The sequence below is a fragment of the Sus scrofa genome, chromosome 6 (genome assembly GCF_054392235.1).
Source record: "Sus scrofa isolate SSC_HxYL_T2T_F1_AM1 chromosome 6, Sscrofa_HxYL_maternal_Yorkshire_Landrace_v2.0, whole genome shotgun sequence".
In the NCBI taxonomy this organism is placed as follows: Eukaryota; Metazoa; Chordata; class Mammalia; order Artiodactyla; family Suidae; genus Sus; species Sus scrofa.
The window spans coordinates 21010668-21030109 of NC_139388.1; the positions used below are offsets into that span (position 1 = coordinate 21010668).

Consider the following 19442-nt stretch of genomic DNA (forward strand, 5'->3'; position numbering starts at 1 on the left):
GTAGGAACTACAGCAAAGTGATGACTGAGACCAGGTCCCTGCTTCGCCCCAACCCGAAATGAAAGGATCCCGGCTTCACGCCGCTCTCGATATCTCCTTCCCATTGGCTATCCGGGAATTGGTTTTCCAATAATGCGGAAGTTGATTGGTCAATCTGGGGCGGTTGCTAAAGCGATTGGTGCAGCCGCCATTGGAAGGCGTCTCGAAGTTCGAGGAAGAGATGGACAGTGGAGGAAGGGGTAAGCCTGAGGCAGAGGCGGAACCAAGGAAACTGCAGCTCGCATTGGTTCACTGAGGCAGAGGGGCGGCTCCTGAACGCTCCTTCCTCGTGATTAGTCCAAGTCAGGAAAAGAGGGCGGGTACTTAGGGAAAGCGGCAGAAGCGCCTTTTTCTATTGGTCAAGTCTGGAGAGAGGCGGATCGCTCGCGGCTGCTGATTGGTGCGGGAGGTGAGGAAGGCGGGGCTCTGAGCCGGAGGTTTTTGTTGTGAGGGTCGGTTGTCAAGCAGCAGCCAATCAGGCTAGGGGATGGAGGTAAGTAGGGGTCGCGCTTGGAGCAGAACCTCGGCCTCCGGACCCGCAGCTGCAGGTGGAGTGGGTGAGCGGACGAGAAAGCGAGGGGAAGATGAGCCCTGGACTGGGGCGAGTCAGGCGGGGCCAGACCAGGCTGCGGCGGAGAGGGCTCCGGGCGGAGGGAGGCTGGAGCCTGCTCCCCGCAAGCGAGAGGAGTGGGAGGATTAGGCGAGGCGGAGGGACCAGCCCCAGTTTCGGGAGGGGCGGGACCAGCGTGGAGGCCAGAGACGACAACCGGGGAGGCCGGAAGCAGAGCCGGAGGTCTGCAGGAGGAGGGGTTATGAAGGGGAGAGTCAATGAATGGGGATACTGATAGCGAGGGGAAAGGGTCTGGCGGGGCAGAGGCCAAAACAGGATGTGCTCGCGTGGGAGACACAGGCGGCAGTGAGGAGGAGTGAACGCTGGGGACCCCAGGCGAAAAGGGACAGGGAGGAGATGGTTCATGAAGAGGTTTGGAGGAAGGAGGTAGGAGGCTCCATGAGGTCGCCTTTTAGAGTTGAGGAGTCACTCCGACTCATGCCCACCTGGAAGCCTCGTTCGCAGCACTGCCCTTGAGAAGTGCAGGCACCTGCAGTAGTTACCTTGACACAGATTAGATCCCACGGGCCCTCTTTGAGGGTCTCCCTACAGAAGACTTCAGTACCTATCTCTAGGGTGCCTCGTGAGCCCCTAAACTTAGCCTGTGACTCCACCCCCTTCCCATACGTCAGATGAAACAGTGACTCCCAGAAATCTATGGGAACTGCAGACATGTGGTCTTCCCCGCCCCACTGCGGCTCCTGCACATTAGGCAGCCGGCCTCCTGGAACAGAGCCTCCACCATCATCTGTCCTCTGGGATAGACCTTTTTCCTTGTGTTCCAAGTCACCTTGCCTGAGGTGCCCTCCATCCAGATCCTCAAACACAATTTGCAGTCGGGCCTTGGCTTTGGTGGGTGTCTGTCTTTATCAAGTGCCCTTGGTGATCCAGGGAGCTGCAGCTCCAGTTTTCCAAACCTAGGGACCCCCTGAATTCCCATTGAGTGTTTGCTAACAAGCCATCACCTCTGTTTGTGTTCCAGCCTAGTGTTGAGCTGAAATGGCTCAAGCCTGATGTTCCATGACCCAGGATACCAACAGGCACGCACGGGCTGCTGCTGTGGATGCTTTAAAACCACAAGGTGGTACAGGCCTGGAAGACCAGACATTCCCTCTGCCTGGATGTGTGGAAACTCCCTGTCAACTTGATTGGCGGATCTGGGGGGGATCCACCCCCACCCACAAGGAAAGCAGTCTGTTTTGTGGGTGCAGCTTTGGGTGCCTGCAAGCTGAAGGATGGCCACCCCTGTGGTCACCAAGACGGCCTGGAAGCTGCGTGAGTGATGTTCTTGTTTTCTTTCTCCCCCCATCACCCTAGTATTACCCTATTAGCCGTTTGTTTCTGGGTGGCCTGAACCCCCAGCCTTGTCTCCTGTTCTTGACGCAGGGGAGACTCCCAGGCTTTGAAGTAAAATAGACCAAGATGCAAATCATGATTTTGGCACTTCTCAGCTGGGTGCTTTTGGCCAGGTGACCTCACCTCTGAGGCTCAGTTTCCTGTCTGTACAATGAGATAATCATACCTCCTCTCTAGAGTGAGAGTCAAGTGAGAAAATGAACATAAGGAAGCACTTAGCAGAATTTCCAGCTAGGCTGGCAGGCAGGATGGAGCAAGAAATCCTGAAAGGTGTTCTCAGTATCTTCTGACATCTTACAAGTCAGGCTCCCTGATCCTCTTGGGATGGGGGTGGAGATGAGAAGGTAGGCAGAGGGATGCTGATGATAGGCTCTCGAATGTACCTGAGCCCGGGAACCACCCACCCCCACTCCTCTATACTGACAGCTCTGAAGTCTTTCATCTTAGGACCTCTTTATACTCTTTTTTTTTTTTTTTTGTCTTTTTGCTATTTCTTGGGCCGCTCCCGTGGCATATGGAGATTCCCAGGCTAGGGGTCCAATCAGAGCTGTAGCCACCGGCCTACACCAGAGCCACAGCAACGTGGGATCCGAGCCGCGTCTGCAGCCTACACCACAGCTCATGGCAACGCCGGATCGTTAACCCACTGAGCAAAGGCAGGGATCGAACCCGCAACCTCATGGTTCCTAGTCGGATTCGTTAACCACTGCGCCACCACGGGAACTCCCTGCACCTCTTTATACTCTTAAAAATTATTGAGGACCCCAAAGAGTTTTTGTGTATAGGAGTTACATCTATCAATGTTTACCATGGTGAAAATAAAACTGAGACTTTTTTTGGCCACACCTGCAGCTGATGGAAGTTCCTGGGCCAGGGATCAAATCTGAGCCGCAGCTGCAGCCTATGCCACAGCGGCAGCAATGCCAGATCCTTAACCTGCTGCACCACAGTGAGAAATTCAATACGGAGACATTTTAAAGCACAAGGACGCACAAACATGCCCCTAGTGATGATGCCATCACGTCATGTATCTTCAGGGAAACTCTGCTGTATTCTTGTGAGCAAATGAGAATGTAAAAATCAAATTCCACCTTAGTTTTATTTTTTTAATGTCTTTTTTTTTTTTTTTTTTTTTTTTTGTCTTTTGTTGTTGTTGTTGTTGTTGCTATTTCTTGGGCCGCTCCCGCGGCATATGGAGGTTCCAGGCTAGGGGTTGAATCGGAGCTGTAGCCACCGGCCTACGCCAGAGCCACAGCAACGCGTGATCCGAGCCGCGTCTGCAACCTACACCACAGCTCACGGCAACGCCGGATCATTAACCCACTGAGCAAGGGCAGGGACCGAACCCGCAACCTCATGGTTCCTAGTCGGATTCGTTAACCACTGCGCCACGACGGGAACTCCCCACCTTAGTTTTATGATCAAAGTTGTTTTGTTCTCTCAGATCCCCTGAAAGGCTCTTGAGGATCCCAGAATTCCCCAGATCGTATTTTGAGAATTGTAGCTCTGCATGTGGGTGCCTCTGCAGGCCGTACCCCACCTTTAATAACTGGATGGTATAGATCTGGTGTCCAGACAGGTCACCCTTTGCTGTAAGCTGCCCTTGGGCTGTTTTCAGAAGCCAGGACAAGACTTCTCCACTTATTAACTCTGAGAACCTGGGCCTTGGCATCCTCATTTTAAATGACAAGAGGATTGGGCCATTTGCAAACTGTTCCTCAGCCCCTAGGGTTCTGGGAGAATCCTGTTACGGGCTGCCAAGGAGGGTGCACTTTGGACAGAGCAGCTTAGTATTTATTGGGGTTATGTGTCTATACCTTCAACAGCTGGTTTTTTCTGAGAAACCAGGAGAGAACCTGGCAGAGGGAGGGCAAAATAGCTAAGGTCTCTCTGCTGTGGGGCTCAGAGCCTGGGGAAAGCAATAGGCAGGAATGAGATAATCACACCCAGCCATTTCTCCTTTTCTGATTCTAAGCAGAAACAAATGCTTTGAATCAGTGAACTAGATGTGGGGGTGGGGCATGGGGAAGTGCTGTGCCTGAGCCTCATGTGCAAAGGCCCTGAGGCAGGAAGCTTGGTGCGATGGAAGGTCTCAAAGGAGGCCATGGGCAGCGACATAGCAGTGAGGAGAATGTGGTGCCCCATAGGCTGGCAAGTCTTCAGGGACACATGTCCACAGGACCCTGGCCCTTCTGAGGCTTTGGCTTTATCTGAAAGGCAAGAGCAAGCCATCAAAGCATTCAAGTGGGAGGTGATGTGATCAGGCATATTGAGCATCTGCTGACAGTTTCATGTGCACAGCAGTTTCCACAGGTATAAATTGTCTGAAGAATCCAAGGCGGAATGACCCCTGGCTCCTTGTGGCTCTAGAATCTGGGGAGGGAGTTCCCGTCGTGGCACAGTGGTTAACGAATCCGACTAGGAACCATGAGGTTGCGGGTTCGGTCCCTGCCCTTGCTCAGTGGGTTAACGATCCGGTGTTGCCGTGAGCTGTGGTGTAGGTTGCAGACGCGGCTCGGATCCCGAGTTGCTGTGGCTCTGGTGTAGGCCAGGGGCTACAGCTCTGATTCGACCCCTAGCCTGGGAACCTCCATATGCCGCGGGAGCAGCCCAAGAAATAGCAACAACAACAACAACAACAAAAAAAAAAAGAATCTGGGGAGGATCAGAAGGTGTCTGGCCAGCATGAGGCCCGGGTGAAGCCTAGTCTTTCGCACTTTCCGTTTGAGCATCTGCCAGTGCTCAGTGTCTCTGGCCAGAATGCTGTGTTCCCCCAGCAGTGGCTGGGATGTGGGGCCCAGCTTGTGCCACCTGAGCCCGGGCAGCTGGCGTGGGCCTGTGACACAGGGTAGAGCAGCAGCTGTCAGCCTGGCTTGCCAGTAGATGCGGTGAGGATTTTTTATTTGTTGGCATTTAAATTCAGTACCCAGTCCTGGCCATTGGTGGGTATGGTCCTTCAGGCCAGAAGGGGTGCTCTTGGGCCAGTGCCCTGTGCCAAGGCCTCCTCTGCCTGGTGCCTGAGGTGTGCCCACATCTGCCCTCCCTAGTCCTTCAAGGAGCTCCTTTCAGTCCCCTGGTCAGGCTGCTTGCAGGGAAGTGGTCTGAGCCCTTCTAGAAAAGGGCCCAGCCTCCAAATTCTGCTCGCCCTCAAGTTTGTGGTTCTTCCAGCTAGGTGCTGTCCCAGGAACCATCTGATCAGGCCGTAGAGTGAAGACAGGAACCTAATCACTCTCCCTCCCCACCGTCCCTCGGCGCCAGGCCTAGAGCGGCACCTGGGAAAATGTACATTATGGACGAATGGCTGTCCCCAGGGGTTAGAAGTCCTGAGGTACAGAGCGGGGTGGCAGTGCTCCCAGGAGGCCCAGGGTGGTGCGGCCCAGCCAGAATTTTCCTTGGGAAGGGTGTGAGCTGGGGTGGGCAGGCAGTCACGCCTCCAGGTGGGTCATACACAGAGGGTGGCATGTGCAGGGAGCATCCAGAGAAGAGGAGGGGGCCCCCGGGCCGGGCACACAGTGCTCAGGGGGAGGGTGGTTTGTGCTTTCTCTGGGCTGGGCAGCCAGTTTAGCCCAGCAGAAGCCCTTGAACAGACAAGTGTCCGCAGCCCGAGCCCCAGAGCACCTAGGCATCTGTGCCACCGTGTCCAGAGGACAGGGGGCTCTGTGGCTGAGGAGCGGACCAGAGAGAGACCCAGCTTTCTCGCCTCCAGGGGCGGGGTCCCTGAGGCCCCAGGTCACATTTGGGCCTGCTGCCAGCACTCATCCTGTGAGGGCTGGGTGCCTGGGCTGTTGTCGGTGGGGTTGAGCCTGAGGCCTGGTCCCCTGGGCAGTACTGACAGCCCCTGTGAGCCATCCCGCCCGAGAAGCAGCCTTCCTGGTCCCTGTCTGCTAACCTCCCTGCAGTCTGAGGCCAGCGCCACAGAGACCACAGGCTGGGTGGAGGCAGGAGGGGCCTCTGCAGGGCCACCCTCTCTCTTGGAGTCATCCCTCGGAGTCACCCAGTCTGGCCTCTCAGCTGCCTGCCTCGGGGCATCAGCGTGTTGGGGTTTTCCCTCATCTCTGTGAGGAGACCTGTTTCTTCCCTCCATGTTCTCAGGAGGAGCTGCTCAGGCTGTGGCTGGAGGCCTGGGCTGCCTCTTGGTTCCTTGCCCACGGTTTGTTGCCTTGGGGCCCTGGTGATGCCCTCTGAGACTTAGGTCTGCAGCCCCCTAGTCCAGGCCACGGGCCCTCGTGGCTGCCCGTGGTGACCTTGCCTCCCATTCTGTCTCGCTGGCCCTCACATCCAGGCCCCCCAGTCGGCTCCCTCCTGCTCCCCTCTCACAGCCCACCCCCCTGGGCCCAGTGCCTGCTCTATGGCCTCAGCCTGCCTAGCAGCCACGGGCACTCAGCCCCCTCACAGCAGCTCCCAGGTCCGTCCTCACTACACCCTCAGCAGCCTGGTGATCCAGGCACTATTATTATCCCCATTTACCCATCAAGGAGCTCAGTGCCTAGAGAGGGTGAGTGACTTGTTTAAGGCCACACAGCCTGCAATAGCAGAGCTCAGACTAGAACCCGGTCCGTAACTCTGAAGCTGTTCTGGCTGAGCTCACCTTGGACAGTTTGTCTGCAGTTGCATGGTTCTGAAAGTGTGTCCCCCCAAGCGGAAACAGCGAGCAACAGCTGAGAGGCACTTTGGGGGCACATAGGTCAGTGTTTTTTATTTTAATAATTGTTTTCATCTTTCTTTTCGTCTCAGAAAAAAATGTAATGAACATATTGAACTTGTAATTATGTGGCTATTATTGCCTAAAAGGCAGAGCTAAGTAGAAAGAGCAAGTCATTTTAAAAAATTGAATGTGGTGACTAGTCAGCAGTAGTACCTGTTGATATGTGGAAACAAGGGAAAAAAACCCTGAGGTCTAAGGGTGGGATGAGAATGATGGAAACTGAGAAACAGTCATTTCTATCTCAGACCCCAGCCCCATCTTGTCTCACAGCTCATGAGGGGTGTCTGGCACCAAAGGAGAGCTGCAGGGACTACAGATGCCAGGGCTGGTGGTGCCCAGTGGGAGGGCAGCCCTCCTCCGTGTGGTCCGTCAGGCCTCTGACTGCCTTTTCCCTCTGCTCTTTCCTGTGTAGAGGAGATCGTGGCCCACGCCAGCAATGTGTCCTCGCTGGTGCTGGGCAAAGCCTCAGGCCGGCTGCTGGCCACCGGCGGGGATGACTGCCGGGTCAACCTGTGGTCTGTCAACAAGCCCAACTGCATCATGGTGAGGCTGGGCCGGCGGGGCGGGGCGGGGAGCTGTGGGCGGGGCGGGGCGGGGCTTGGGGGCAGCTGTGGGCAGGGTTAGGGCTGGGAGTGGGCTGCTTTTCGGGCACCCAGCACCTCAGTCCCTCCCCCAGCCGTCTGCTTAGGAAAGCCGAGGACAGCGCGGCTGGCTGGGACAGTGGCTGGTCCTCAGAAATCAGGGGGTCGCCTGGTCGCGGGGCAGAACTCTAGGGAGCCTGTGTGAGAAAGCGAAAAGAAGCCCACAGGCCCGAGCTTGAGCCTCCCCTGCCCACTGGCCCATCCCCCCGCTGTCAGATTCATGTGGGGCTATTTGGATTCATTCCCCACCTCCTCCCACGGAAAAGGATTTGAAGGCCCCTGGTTGGAGCTGGTGAGAGAGCTGGTTCTTTCATAGCACTCTCCGCTGTTACACAACTGCACTCAACGCCCAGAACTGTTTTCCAAATAGGAGAGCATAAGGAGGAAGAAATACAAAAATGAATTACATATGCGTTGATTATCCAAAGACTCTTACAGGTGGTACTTGGTCTGTGCCCTTCTAGGTGCTGATACGGATAGGTGCGTGTTAATGTGTGTGTGGACTCGTGCCCTGTGTGTACATGTGCAAACACTCCTATGTGTACACACAAACATATTTGTATGTTTCTGTATTTCCAGAATCCTGTCTTACTCTTCTGTAACCTGTTTTTTTAAAATAACATCCTCATGGGCATTTTCCTGTATCAACAAATAGCCTCTTACTACATGATTTTTAATGGCTTCGCGGTGTCCCATTGTGGGGATGCTGGCTCCCAGCAGGGAGGCCACTGCCCGATTTTCTGCTCTGCTCAGAAGGGAACAGCCTCATCTCCCTAAATCTTTGATCGGATCCGAGATTGTCACACTCAATCTGCGAGTGTGCGCTTTTTAAAAAGCTTTCAAAACATATTGCCGAATTGCCCTCCAGAAATCAATCGACATTCCCACCCGAGGCCTAGAAGCCTGCCCTCTTGCCCCACAACCTTGCAGCACGGGGTATTATCATTCTTTCGACTCTTGGCCAAGTACAGATAAAGATAAGAGGGGCGGGAGGTGATATTTATTAGTAGAAACTTAATCAGCTCTGTGTCCTTGGGAGATCCAGCGGGCAGCTGAGATCCGACCCGAACCATGGCCAAGGTGAAGGGCAGAATAGCGATCAGGTTAAGAATAGAATTGAAATTTTTTGTTTCACTTGGTTTTTAGGGCTCAAATGTGGCATTTCCCCCCTCCCTCCCAGATGTCAAAGTAACGTACACTGGTTGAAAAAGAACCAACAGAGGTTGACACAAAATGCCCCTGAAGTCACCCCCCCATGCTCTCGCCCCCAAAGGAGCCCAGTGAGCAGCATGGGGTCTGGCCTCTAGACTCAGCCGCTTACACCAGGTGGCACCCGCAGGCCCCCAGTGGGCCTCGTCCCCTGCCTGTCCCCTCACTCGCCTCAGAGCAGGCCTTTTGGTGCCTCAGCCTCACCAAGTTCTTTCTCGCCTCAGGTTTATGCACCTGTATGTGCATATGCACGTGTATTTTTGTGTGTTTTTCACGTATGAGTGAACTCATTTGGCTCAGCATCCAAATGATCCAGGATAAACTCTGTGACCCCCTGTCCCTACCTGGGGACAGCCATGACTCTCAACACCTCTGGGTCCTTCCAGAATTGTTTTATGCATTTGCAGGCGCATGCGTATGCCCTGTCCCCTCCTCCTTACTTTATGCAAATGCCGTCGTACAGTATATTACTGTCCTGTGTCTTTCCTCACCTTAGAGTGTCACGGAGATTTGTCTTTGTCACATCCGGAGGGCACCTCATTCATTTCAGTGGCCGAATGGTATCCGTTGCCCGGGTGGCCGTGGATGGCCGCAGGCTTAGCTCACCAGTTGCCTGTCGTGGGCATTTATATTGTGTCCAGTCTCTTGTCAGAAAGGTTCACCGTGGGGAATGACCTTGGGTCCATGTTGTTTCGTGTGTGTTGAGTGTGCACAGCGTAAGCCTCCAGGGGCTGGTGTGCGGAAATGTGCCTTTCCAAAATGAGGATAGATTTTTGTCCAGTTGCCTTGTGTGGGGTCTGTACCCACTTATCCTCCTGCTGGTCATGCTGGGGAGTCAGACAAGAGGCTCGTAACTGTCTGCCCGCTGGGCAGTTCTGCTGAGGAGCAGTTTTCCTCTAGGGTCCGCAGTCCCATGGGCACATGGCCTTAGCAGGTGCTGATGGGCTCACCCCTGTGCATTGGGTGGCCAGCGCTGGAGGGGGACTGACAGACACTGGATTTCAGATTCTAGCCTCCTCTCCAGAAAGCTGGAAATGCCAGCACCTCCCAGCCCTCCTCCCTGGGCTCAGCCCTGCCCTGCTCTGTCTGATGTGAATTGGGTGGGAGTGTGCATGTTTTCCAGCAGGGTCACTCCCAGGGCCTCTGGCTTCCAGAGTCCCTGCCTGAGAACGTGGCTGTGTCCTCCAGTGGGGGCCGCCCCAGGGATCCAGGCGTTCCAGAGGGGCAGGATGTGTGCTGCTGCCCAGGCCTTGGGTGGGCCGGGGTCTCCTCTGCGGAGGGCGGGGCTGGGCAGGGAGTGGAGGTGGGAGCCCAGTCTAGCCCAGTGGGCGATGGTTGGACTTGGGACCAAAGGATCAGCTGCTCCTCTCCAAGGGCCCAGGGCCACTTCTGCAGGTGCCGGTCCTGGCTGGAGCACAGTGGGTGGGCAGTGGGTGGAGCATGACTGGGGTCTGGCCCACTTTTAGTCCCAGCGGCCAAGAGGCTGAGGGAGACAGCTGCTCAGCCCATCAGCTGGGGGAGGCTCCGGGGAGCACAGCCCCCCCTGCTTGACAGGCTCCCAGGGACCCAGGGTTCAGGGCAGCAGCTGGGGGCCTGTCCATGCAGAGTGCTGAAGCTGCCACCCTCTCTCCACAGAGCCTGACGGGTCACACGTCCCCAGTGGAGAGCGTCCGTCTCAACACCCCCGAGGAGCTCATTGTGGCCGGTTCTCAGTCGGGCTCCATCCGTGTCTGGGACCTGGAAGCTGCCAAAAGTAGGTGTCCGCGCTCGCCTTCCCCACACGCAGGCCTGTGGCAGTGCTTGTCCCCAGCTCTCCTGTCCATCCGCTTCCTTCCTGTCCTGACCAGATCGGGTGCTTCTCTCCTGGGGCACTGACTCCACCCCACCCCGTCCCCATTATCCTGGCAGCAGTGACGTGCGTTGCTGTCTGGATGCTGGCACTGAGGGGGCGTCCAGTAGGTGTCTGAGTGATGGACACTCTGGATGGTGAGCCTCTCTGGATTCAGAACTGGGAAGAACAGCGAGTGCTGCTGGGGACCGTGCAGGACATAGAAACGTGTGAGGTGGCTGTGCAGTGAGCTGGGGCCGTGTGCCCTGACCCCGGGGGTCCCCTCTCAGAAGAACATGGTTATGCTGCAGTTTCTTCCTTTTCTTTTTTCTTTTTTTTTTTTATTTTTGGTACCTGCAACATGGGGAAGTTCTCAAGCCAGGGATCAGTTATGCTGCACAGCAGTGACAACACTGGATCCTTAACCGCGAGACCACCAGGGAACTCCACTTTCTTTTCTTTTTAAAAACACTTTATAGGGGTTCCTGCTGTGGTGCAGTGAGTTAGGAATCTGACTGCAGTGGCTCAGGTCTCCATGAAGGCACGGTGGTTTAAAGGACCCCTGGTCCAGGAACTTCCATGTTCCATGGGTGTGGCCATTTAAAAAAAAGAAAAAATAAATAAGAAATAAAAACGCTTTATGCAATAGCTGTGCCTTCCTCCTGCAGAAGAATTGAGCTATCTCTGAGCTTCCCCTAACTCTGTCGCTCACGACATTTCCTCTCCATCCTCCCCGAATCACCTTTTATTTATTTTAAATTTTTTCTTTATAGTCGATTTACAATGTCCTGTCAATTTCTGCTGTATAGCAAAGTGACTCAGTCATATATATATACACATTCTTTTCCCCATATTATCTTCCATTATGTTCTGTCACAAGTGATTGGATGTAGTTCCCTGTGTTATGCAGCAGGACCTCATCGACTATCCATTCTCAGTGGAATAGTTTGCATCTGCTAATCCCAACTCCCTGTCCATCCCACTTCCTGCCTCTCCCCTTGGGGAACCACAAGTCTGCTTTCCATGTCTGTGAGTCTGTTTCTGTTCTATAGATAGGTTCATCTGTGCCATATTTTAGATTCTGCATATCAGTGATATCATATGGTATTTGTCTTTCTCTTTCTGACGTACGTTGCTTAGAATGTGAATCTCTAGCTGCATTCATGTTGCTGCAAGTGGCGTTAATTCATTCTTTTTTATGGCTGAGTAGTATTCCATGGCGTACATGTACCACATCTTAATCCATTTATCTGTCAGTGGACATTTAGGTTGTTTCCATGTCTTGGTGATTGTGAATAGTGCTGTCGTGAACCTAAGGCTGCATGTGTCTTTTCGAGTAACAGTTATGTCCAGATATATGTCCAGAAGTGGGATTGCTGGATCATGTGGTAGTTGTTTTTTTTTTTTTTTTTTTTTGGTCTTTTTGCCATTTCTTGGGCTGGTGGTTCCCAGGCTAGGGATTGATCAGAGCCATAGCCCCTGGCCTACACCAGAGCCACAGCAATGCCAGATCCGAGCCGTGTCTGCGACCTACACCACAGCTCACGGCAATGCCGGATCCTTAACCCACTGAGCAAGGGCAGGGATCGAACCCGCAACCTCATGGTTCCTAGTCAGATTCATTAACCACTGCACCACGACAGGAACTCCAATGTGGTAGTTTTATATTTAGTTTTCTGAGGAGCTTCTATACTATTTTCCATAATGGTTGTACCAATGTACACTCCTACCACCAGTGTAGGAGGGTTCCCTTTTCTCCACACTGTCTCCAGCATTTATTTGTAGACATACTAATGATAGCCATTCTGACTGGTGTGAGGTAGTACTGGTGTGAGGTGGTTTTGATTTGCATTTCCCTAATAATTAGTAGTAATGAGCATTTTTTCAGTGTGCCTCTTGACCATCTGAATTTGGTCTTTGGAGAAATGCCTGTTCAGGTCTTCTGTCCATTTTTTGATTGAGTTGTTTGTTTTTCTTTGCTTGTATATTTTGGAGATTAAGCCCTTGTCTGTTTTTTTGTTTGTTTGTTTTTGCTTTTTAGGGCCGCACCTGAGGCATATGGAAGTTCCCAGTTAGGGGTTGAATCAGAGCTACGGCTTCCAGCCTATGCCACAGCCACAGCAACCACTGAGCAAGGCCGGGGATTGAACCCTCATCCTAACGGATACTGGTCAGATTCATTACCACTGTGCCACAACAGGAACTCCCAAGCCGTTGTCTGTTGGATCTCTTGCAACTATTTTCTCCCATTCTGCAGGTTTTTTTTTTTTTTTTTTTTTTTTAGGTCTTTTTAGGGCTACACGCTCGGCATATGGAGGTTCCCAGGCTAGGGGTCCAATCAGAGCTGTTGCTGCCAGCCTACGCCACAGCCACAGCCACACCAGATCCGAGCTGCGTCTGCAACCTACACCACAGCTCATGGCAATGCTGGATCCTTAACCCACTGAGCAAGGCCAGGGATCGAACCTGCATCCTCATGGATGCTAGTTAGATTCATTTCTGCTGAGCCACGATGGGAACTCCATCTTTTCCGGTTTTTTTTAAATGGTTTCCTTTGCTGTGCAAAAGCTTGTAAGTTTGATTAGGTCCCATTGGTTTATTTTTGTCCAAATCACCTTTTAAATATTCAGGATTTTTATTATCAGGACCACACTGATATTTTTCAGAGTGGATTGTATGTATTTCTTTTCTTTTTATAACTTTGTTTTCCTGGAGTTAATAGTAGTTCTGTCTTTTTCACATCTGCATGTTTTCTGTGTCTCTTTTCCTAATCCATCCCCAAATTCTCTGCCAGAAGAGTAAGCCGCCTCCTTTGGTTCCCCCAAACCCATGCCATCATTGAGGCGTCTCTTCTCAGAGCCTCTGTCACCCAGGTCCTAGTGACCTCGGAGCTCCCAGGCCTGCAGCCTAGCTGTCATCCTGGGCCCCTTGTCTCCTCCCCAGGGAACTCTGCTGCGTCAGACCCCCATGTGTCACTTTCCTTGTCCCCCCCTTTTTAAAAATTCGCTGGATTTTATTATAGTTGTACAACCATCATCGCAACCTAATTTTACAATATTTCCATCCCAACCCCCAGCCCATCCCTCTCCCACTGCAGCATGTCCCCTTTGGAAACCATACGTTTTTCAAAGTTTGAGTCAGTTTCTGTTCTGCAAATAAGTTCATTGTAAACTTTTTTTAGATTCCATATGTAAGTGATAGCATATGACGATTGTGTCTCACTGTCTGACTAACTTCACTTAGCATATTTTCTAGGTCCATCCATGTTGCTGCAAATGCCATTATTTCATTCCTTTTTATGGCTGAGTAATATTCTCTTGTCTATATGTAACACATTGTCTTTATGCATTCCTCTGTTGATGTACATTTGTTGCTTCCCTGTCTTGGCTATGGTATATAGTGTTGCAGTGAACATTGGGGTACCTGTATCTTTTTGAGCCCTGGTTTTCCCCGGGTAGATGTCAAGGAGTGGGATTGCTGAATCAAATGGTAATTTTGTGTTTAGTTTTTTGAGGAATCTCCATACTCTTTTCCATAGTGGTTGCACCAATTTACATTCACCCCAATAGTGTAAGAGGCTTCCCTTTTCTCCACACCCTCTCTAGCATTTATTGTTTGTAGACTTGTGGACAGTGGCCATTCTGGCTGGTGTAAGGCAGTACCTCATAGTAGTTTTGATTTGCATTTCTCTAATAATTAGTGATATTGAACATCTTTTCATTTGCTTTTTGACCATCTCTGTGTCTTCTTTGGAGAATTCTGTTGAGATCTTCTGCCCGTTTTTTTGATGGGGTTGTTTGTTTTTTTGGTATTGAGGGGTTTGTATACTTTGGAGATTAATCCCTTGTCAGTCATTTCATTTGTAAATATCTTCTCCTGCTCTATGGGTTGTCTTTTCGTTTTGTTTAGGCTTTGCTTTGCTGTGCTAAAACTTTTTAAGTTTAATTAGGTCCCATTTGTTTATTTTATTTTTTTGGTTTGTTTTTATTGTCATTACTATAGGAGGTGGATCCGAGAAGATATTACTGTGGTTTATATCATAGAGTGTCAGCCTGTTTTCCTCTAAGAGTTTTAATAGTACTCAGTCTTATATTTAGGTCCATTTTGAGTTTATTTTTGTGTATGGTGTTAGGAAGTGTTGTAATTTCATTCTTTTACATGTAGCTGTCTAGTTTTCCCAGCCCCACTTAGTGAAGGAACTGTCTTTTCTCCATTGTGCATTCCTTACTCCTTTGACATAGATTAGTTGACCATAGGTATGTGAGTTTAATTCTAGGCTTTCCATTGTGTTCCCCTGATCTGTATTTCTGTTTTGTGTCAGTACCATACTGTTCTGATGACTGAAACTTTGCAGAATAGTCTGAAGTCAGGGAACCTGATTACTCCAGCTCCATTTTTCTTTCTCAGGATGACTTTGACTATTCTGGGTTTTTTGTGCTTCTAAACTTTAAAATATTTTGTTCTAGTTCTGTGAAAAATGCCTTTAGTAATTTCATAGGGATTTCATTGAATCCATAGATTGCCTTGGGTAGTATAGTCATTTTGACGATGTTGATTCTTCCAGTCCAAGAGGATGGTGTATGTTTCCATCTGTTTATGTCATCTTTGATTTCTTTCATCAGCATCATAGTTTTCAGAGTACAGGTCTTTTGTCCTTTAGGTAGGTTTATTCCTAGTTCGTATATTTATTTATTTTTGGATGTGATGGTAAATGGGATTGTTTCCCTAATTACTTTCTGATCTTTCATTGTTAATATATGCAAATGCAGTTGATTTCTGTGTATTAATTTTGTATCCTGCAGCTTTAACAAATTCATCAATGAGCTCTAACAGTTTTCTAGTAGCGTCTTTAGAATTTTCTAGGTATATAGTATCATGTCATCTACAAACAGTGATAGTTTTACTTCTTCCTTTCCAATTTGCATTCCTTTTCTTTCTTTTTCTTCTCTTTTTGCTGGGGCTAGAACTTCCAAAGCTATGTTAAATAGTAGTGGGAAGAGTGTTCCTGATCTTAGTGGGAATTCTTTCAGCTTTTTTTTTAGCTGAGAATGATGTTAGCTGGGTTTGTCATATATGGCCTTTATTATGTTGAGATAGTTTCCCTTAATGCCCACTTTCTGGAGTGTTTTTATCAGAAATGGGTGTTGGGAGTTCCTGTTGTGGCTCAGCAGGATCAAATCTGACCAGCATCCATGAGGATGCAGGTTTGATCCCTGGCCTCCCTCAGTGGGTTAAGGATCTGGTGTTGCCCCGAGCTGTGGTATAGGTCACAGACACAGCTCGGATCCTGCATTGCTGTGGCTGTGTCATAGGCAGCTATAGTTCCTATTTGACCTCTAGCCTGGGAACCTCCAGATGCCTCGGGTGCAGCCCTAAAAAGACAAGAAAGAAAGAAAAGGAAAAAGAAATGGGTGTTGGATTTTGTCAAAAGCTTTTTCTGCATCTATTGGGAGGATCATATGGTTTTTATTTTCCAGGTTGTTAATGAGGTGTATCACACTGATCAATTTGCAGATATTGAAAAATCCTTGCATTCCTGGGATAAACCCATTTGATCAGGGTGTAAGATCCTTTTAATGTATTGCTGGATTCAGTTTGCTAGGATTTTTGCATCCATGTTCATCAGTGATACTGGCCTGTAATTTTCTTTTTTTGTGTGGTATCTTTCTCTGGTTTTGGTATCAGGCTGATGGTGGCCTCACAGAATGAGTTTGGGAGTTCCTTCATCTGCAATTTTTTGGAATAGTTTCAGAAGGATAGGTGTTAACTGTTCTATAAATATTTGATAGACTTCGCCTGTGAAGCCATCTGGTCAAGGCTTTTGTTTGTTGGAAGTTGTTTAGTCATAGTTTCAATTTCAGTACTTGTGATTGGTCCATTAATCTTTTCTATTTCTTCTTGGATTCGTCTTGGAAGATTGTATTTTTCTAAGAATTTGTCTATTTCTTCTAGGTTGTCCATTTTATTGGCATATAGTTGCTTGTAGTAATCTCTTATGATCCTTTGTATTTCTGTGATGTCTGTTGTAACTTTCTCATTTCTAATTTTATTGATTTGAGTTCTCTCTCATTTTCTTGATGAGTCTGCCTAAGAGTTTATCAATTTTGTTGATCTTTTCAAAGAACCAGCATTTAGTTCATTGATCTTTTTATGCTTTTCTTCATTTCTATTTTATTTATTTCTGCTCTGATCTTTGAGATTTCAGTCCTTCTGCTAACTTTGGGTTTTGTCTATTCTTTCCCTAGTTGCTTTAGGTATAAAATTAGGTTGTTTGAGATTTTTCTTGTTTCCTGAGTAGGCTTGTATTGCTATAAACTTCCCTCTTAGAACTGCTTTTGCTGCATCCCATGGGTTTTGGATTGTTGTATCTTTGTTGTCAGTATGCTTCTAGGTATATTTTAATTTCCCCTTTGATTTTTTCAGTGATCCATTGGTTGTTTAATGGCATGTTGTTTAATCTCCAAGTGTTTGTGTTTTTTGCAGTTTTTTTCTTGTCAATTTCTAGTCTTATAGCATTGTGGTCAGAAAAGATACTTGATACGATTTCAGTTTTCTTAAATTTACCGAGGCTTGATTTGTGGCCCAGAATGTGATCCATCCTAGAGAATGTTCTGTGAACCCTTGAGAAGAATGTGTATTCAGCTGCTTTTGGATGGAATATTCTATAAATATCTATTAAGTCCATCTGGTCTAATGCATCATTTAAGGCCCATGTTTCCTTGTTGATTTTCTGTCTGGATGATCTGTCCATTGCTGTAAGTGGGGTGTTAAAGTCCCCGGCCACTGTTGATGTCTCCTTTTAAGGCTATTAGCAGTTGCCTTTCATATTGAGGTGATCCTATGTTGGGTGCATATATATTTACAATTGTTACATCTTCTTGTTGGATTGAACCTTTTATCATCATGTAATGTCCTTCTTTGTCTCTTAACACATTCTTTAAGGTCTGTTTTGTCTGATAAGAGTATTGGTACTCCAGCTTTCTTTGATTTCTGTTTGTATGGAATATTTTCTTCCCTCCTCTCATTCTCAGTTTGTATGTGTCCCAACAAACAAAAGTGGTTCTCTTGAAGACGGCATGTATATGGGTTCTGGGTTTTGTATCCATTCAGCCAGTCTGTGTCTTTTGGTTGGGGCATTGAGTCCATTTATATTTAAGGTGATTATTGATATGGGTGTTTTTATTGCCGTTTTGCTCATTGTTTTTGATTTGTTTTTGTTGGTCTTTTTTCTTGCCTTCTTTTCTTGTTCTCTTGTGGTTTGAGGACCCTCTTTAGTGTTGTGTTTGAATTGCTTTTTCTTATTTGCGTGTGTAACTGTTGTAGATTTTTGGTTTGCAGTTACCATGAAGTTTTGATTTAGAAGTGTGTGTGTGTGTGTGTGTGTGTGTGTGTGTGTGTGTAAGTGTACAAGTGCTTTAAGTTGTTGGTCTCTTAATGGCAAGTGCATCTCCAGTATCCTGCCTTTGTGCTTTCCTCACGATTTCTGGTTTGGGGAGCATATTTGTGTGTGCATGATCTGGTGAGCCTTGTTATTTGTAATATTTTTGTTTCTAGTTGTGGCCTTTTTTTTTTTTTTTTTTTTTTTTCCACCTAGAGATGTTCCTTTAGTATTTGTCATTAAGCTGGTTTAGTGGTGGTGAATTTTCTCCATTTTTGCTTGTCTGTAAAGCTTTTGAGTTCTCCTTCAATCTGCCCCTTCTCTTCTTCTCCTTGCTATGTAGAGTAATCTTGGTTGGAGTTTCCATCTTTTGGTTTCCGCCTTTTGATGGGACACACTCTTTCATTGCTTACTGTGAAAGGGCGTGCAGCAGGCACAGTTTTAGAGACCTTCCGTGGCTGAGGATGACTTTATTCTTACCGCCGCCCCCCGCCCCCATCCCTTTTTTTCATTGAGAGTTTGAGTGTAGAGTTCTAGGTTGGGACTGCTTTTTCCTCTGAATCTTGAAGGTACAGCTCCATTGTGTTTTAGGTTCTAGGGTTGCCGTTGGAAGGTGAGGGTGAGGGCTGTCTCATCCTGGATCCCTCTCGTGGGACCTGCTTCTTTCCTCCTTCTGCCCACCTCTCGCTCTGTGCAGGTTTGTGGGATCTTGGCCCCGAGTCCTCAGGTTTCACAGCAATGGGCCTTGGAGGGTCTCTTTTCTTCCCTATGCTGGATCCTCGCTGGGATCTTTGTCTGTGAGGTCAATCAAGCCGTCAGGTCTGGGCTGTGTGGGGTGTCCCTCCTTCCCCAGAGTGGGGCTCTCTCTCAGCCTCACTGGCTTTTGCCACATGGCACTGTGGATGCAGTCTTACCAACTCTACAGATTTTTCAAGAGAAGTGGAAATCTGGACATTTATATAGAATCCACCCATTTCGGAAAGTGGACAGCTAATTCAACATATTTTTCAGAACACTGTGTAGGCTGACACTCAGAGGACCAAGTGAAACCTGTTTGCTCACTGCTCCTTGCCAGCCTCTAGTCTGGACCATCCAGCATGCCAGGCAGGAGGCTGTCCGCTACCTGAAAGACAGGAGAGGAACGGTGGCAAGGGTTTTGGCGAGGCTACCTTTTCCAGAAGAAATGCTCCTCTTCCCTTGGCCAGGACTTAAAGGTCCTTCTGGGCCTCTCCTCCGATGCTTGCTCTCCCTCTGCTGCAGAATGGCGGCCATTGGCCACACATGCCCAGAGGCCAGGTTTATCCTGCTCTTGTGCAGGTGGGCCTCAAGAAAAGACCTCACCTGAGCCTCTTGGGTGATGCTTGTCCACCCAGTGACATTCTGTTCAAGAAACACAGAGCCCCAGAACCTCTGAGACTATAAACAGAGGTTGCATGCTTAGCGTCTCAGCCCTCGGTCCCACTGCCTGGCCAGACACGGGATCTGCGGCGTGCTCTGCAGGGGCATCGCAGGATGGACCCGAGGGGCCAGGGAGGAGCAAGCCCAGGCTGGCTGGGCTCCAGCTGAGGAAGCAGAAGGGCTCCGGGAGAAGGTGGTTCGCTTCTGGGAAGCCTCTCCCTGGACCCGATCCCCGGGGAGGGCAATGGCCACTCGCCATTCACTGAGGAGCAAGGAAG

General features: G+C 49.4%; 1 protein-coding gene across 6 annotated transcripts in view; it reads left to right on the forward strand.

The window, feature by feature from the left end:
- The first annotated feature begins 482 nt into the window (after positions 1-482).
- The window catches only part of KATNB1 (katanin regulatory subunit B1), a 28950-nt gene continuing 9990 nt past the window's right edge, over positions 483-19442 (forward strand). Inside the window, exons 1-4 of one of the 6 annotated variants that reach the window (XM_021093935.2) lie at positions 483-532; positions 1632-1924; positions 7123-7253; positions 10196-10313. In XM_021093935.2, coding sequence (XP_020949594.1) covers positions 1885-1924; positions 7123-7253; positions 10196-10313 — 289 coding nt within the window. In that variant the 5' untranslated portion in view covers positions 483-532; positions 1632-1884. Of the gene's footprint in view, positions 533-556; positions 1502-1631; positions 1925-7122; positions 7254-10195; positions 10314-19442 lie in introns of those variants that run through there. The other 5 variants (XM_021093940.2, XM_021093937.2, XM_021093934.2 and 2 more) reach the window with 5 other exon arrangements.